Genomic DNA, 2,589 nt, shown 5'->3' with positions numbered 1-2,589 from the left:
TAGCTAAGCTACAGACATTTTTTGCAGTCGGAGCTGGAGACAAAGACGGGAGGAAAGAAATGAAACGAGAGGAAGGTAAAAGGAGCAGCAGAAAGATAAGGTAAGGGGATACCAACGGACGATGGAGGTGCCGCCACCGCCACCGCCCCCGCCCCGCACGACGGAGAAGGAGAGCAGAGCATGGCACTGGCGACGCAGCCGCCTCGGCTCCGCGTCGGCATCGGAGCGGCCCCCGCGGCACACCGGCCTCCGAGCCCCAGCATCCGGGCGCGCGGTGGCGGGAGGAGGAGGACGCGGTCTGTGTCCGTAGCGGCGGCCGCGGCGGAGGGGAGGGCGGCCGTGAAGGGGGCGGCGGCGGAGGTGGTGCGGGAGTTCTACGAGGGCGTGAACCGGCGCGACCTGGCGGCGGTGGCGCCGCTGATCGCGGAGGGGTGCGTGTACGAGGACCTGGTGTTCCCGCGGCCCATGGTGGGGCGGGACCGCGTGGTGGGCTTCTTCGGCGAGTTCATGGGCTCCGTCAGCCCCGACCTCCGCTTCGTCATCGACGACATCTCCGGCGAGGATCCCTCCGCCGTCGGCGTCACCTGGCACCTCGGTACGCAACGCATATCAAAACCATTTTGTTCTTCATTCATGCTGCTCGATGTTGGTCTCTGAATTCAGATGCGTCGGGTGTGCAGAGTGGAAGGGGCGGCCGTTCCCGTTCAGCAGGGGCTGCAGCTTCTACCGCTGCGAGCCCGACCCGCAGCGGCCGCAGCAGATTCAGATCGTGTAAGCAAGCACATTCGTTCATTCAGCTAATGGCCAAATCTCCAAATCGATTTCTGTATTCAGATTCGTGAGATTTCCAATCGCATCGCAGGTATGGCCGTGACTGCGTGGAGCCGGCGACCAAACCCGGTGAACTGGCGCTGGTAGGTTGCATTGCATCATCAGCAAATGTTGCTCGCATCTGAACTGTTGTATGATGATGATTCGTTCCTGCTGATGAATCCGGCACGGTTGCAGGTTGTCATCAGGGGAGTCACCTGGATTCTGGAGCGCTTCCCTAGCCTTGCCGACAGGCTCTGACTCGATGCTCACAGAACTCGAACCTACCTAGATGATTCATGGTTGTAACGGGGTACAACTCTCTCGTCTTGACATGCCATGCGTGCAGGCATCTTTGGTTCTCAGGTAGAAATGTCTCTTCAGTTTGCACTGTAAATAACGTGTAGCGTACATTCGGTGCTGTAAGTAAAAAGTGTGGACATATCATCAAGCAAATTCGTTTTCCAAGCATGAGTCTGTGCTAATTAGAGAGTAGTATCTTCTGCCTAGGTCAATTTGGTCATATAGGATCATCTTCTGGTCCAGGAATGGTGCTTAGCTCAGATGAACCTACATATGAAAGTACATATGAAGTATTACTTACTTTGTAAGCTGGAAGCATTAGAAGAAGGTGTGCAGATTATATATGTGCAAGTTTTTTTACCGGATCCTCCAAACTAATCCTTCAGTAGCCTGCAAATCAGACACAATTCTTTGTTCGGGATTGCATGCGATAAGTGAGAAGTATTTGGTAGAATTCCTTCGCCGCCAGCTAAGGATATGGAACTGATCATTTTGAAGAAGCGAAGGTTTAAGGTTCAAAAACAAAAATAGAGGAATAGAAGGTTTTGCGATGTAAGTATCAAACTCTAACGAGTAACGACAGAAGATTTGAAGAGCCAGCAGCTCTAATAAAAGTATTAGATCCCAGTCTGCCAATGGGTCATTATTATCTACGCCCCACTTCAATGTCAACACCTCCTTGTTGTGTGTATTCTAGTAGGTTGTTAATTTGGGTATCTTTCATGAACAACTCTTGAGATACCTTCTTCACTTTAGCTAGTTGAGATGTAGTATCGCCACCAAAAGCTTGTCGGAGGCAAGTTCTAGAAAGAGGTACTACTTGAAGTATGGATCAGAAACTGTGGCAATTAACATTGACATCCACCATTATGCCATATGCTTCTTGAATTTCTTTCTCACGGATTGATCCGTGTTAAAACTATCATAATGAACTTAAGATTCTTTTGTCTTTAAACTAAGTTTGACTTTTAATTTTTTTCATGTGGATATTTGGCCCTGGGGATCACATTAGTTGCTCCATGGAACACCTTAAATAGAAGGCAAACTACTTCAACTCTTACTCAATCCGCTAAGAATTTCTCTTACTTTGCACATCTTCAAGTGATTGTGTAAATCAATTGTGCATGCCCCTCCTTGGCATCAAGTATGATATTGTAAGCCCACATTCTCCTTTTGTAACAATCATATCTGTTAGATTATCTCCCACGGAACGATCACATCGAACCAGACGAACACACGTGTCGTTTTTTATGCATGTGATCTATCCTGAGGGCGAATATCCCAACAATATCCTCATAGAGAGCCACATATTTGAAAATATGGTTAAAGGGGACATATCCATGTCTTGGTTGTATGTTGTTTAGGTAGAAAATGCGACATTCATGAAGATAGCAACCCATGGATTCTAACACGGTTGTGCGAGATTACCACCGTAAACTCTAGCCACTAGATTAGTTTTACAAAGAGCCACATATT

General features: G+C 48.7%; 1 protein-coding gene across 2 annotated transcripts; it reads left to right on the top strand.

Moving 5' to 3' along the window:
- Positions 1-2,337, top strand: LOC109759578 (uncharacterized). 2 transcript variants are annotated; one of them, XR_002232130.4, is made up of 5 exons: positions 1-595; positions 681-771; positions 863-914; positions 1,009-1,176; positions 2,126-2,337. XR_002232130.4 is itself a non-coding variant. In XM_020318401.4 (4 exons), exons 1-4 carry the CDS (start codon positions 181-183, stop codon positions 1,069-1,071), a joined length of 621 nt encoding a protein of 206 aa, XP_020173990.1. In that variant the 5' UTR covers positions 1-180; the 3' UTR covers positions 1,072-1,453. The 2 variants fall into 2 exon arrangements, 1 of the variants encoding a protein (XP_020173990.1); XM_020318401.4 differs by lacking the exon at positions 2,126-2,337 and having other exon boundaries at positions 1,009-1,453.
- The last annotated feature ends 252 nt before the right edge of the window (positions 2,338-2,589 follow it).

Source organism: Aegilops tauschii, chromosome 2 (genome assembly GCF_002575655.3).
Source record: "Aegilops tauschii subsp. strangulata cultivar AL8/78 chromosome 2, Aet v6.0, whole genome shotgun sequence".
Taxonomy (NCBI): domain Eukaryota; kingdom Viridiplantae; phylum Streptophyta; class Magnoliopsida; order Poales; family Poaceae; genus Aegilops; species Aegilops tauschii.
This window is presented reverse-complemented; position numbering and strand designations above follow the sequence as displayed.

What these genes read in the sequence shown, in the direction of transcription:
- LOC109759578 (XM_020318401.4), top strand. Translation starts at nt 181, where the DNA reads ATGGCACTGGCGACGCAGCCGCCTCGGCTCCGCGTCGGCATCGGAGCG. An exon ending in CGGCGTCACCTGGCACCTCG is followed by an intron (nt 596 to 680) that starts GTACGCAACGCA and finishes TCGGGTGTGCAG; the next exon opens with AGTGGAAGGGGCGGCCGTTC. An exon ending in CCGCAGCAGATTCAGATCGT is followed by an intron (nt 772 to 862) that starts GTAAGCAAGCAC and finishes ATCGCATCGCAG; the next exon opens with GTATGGCCGTGACTGCGTGG.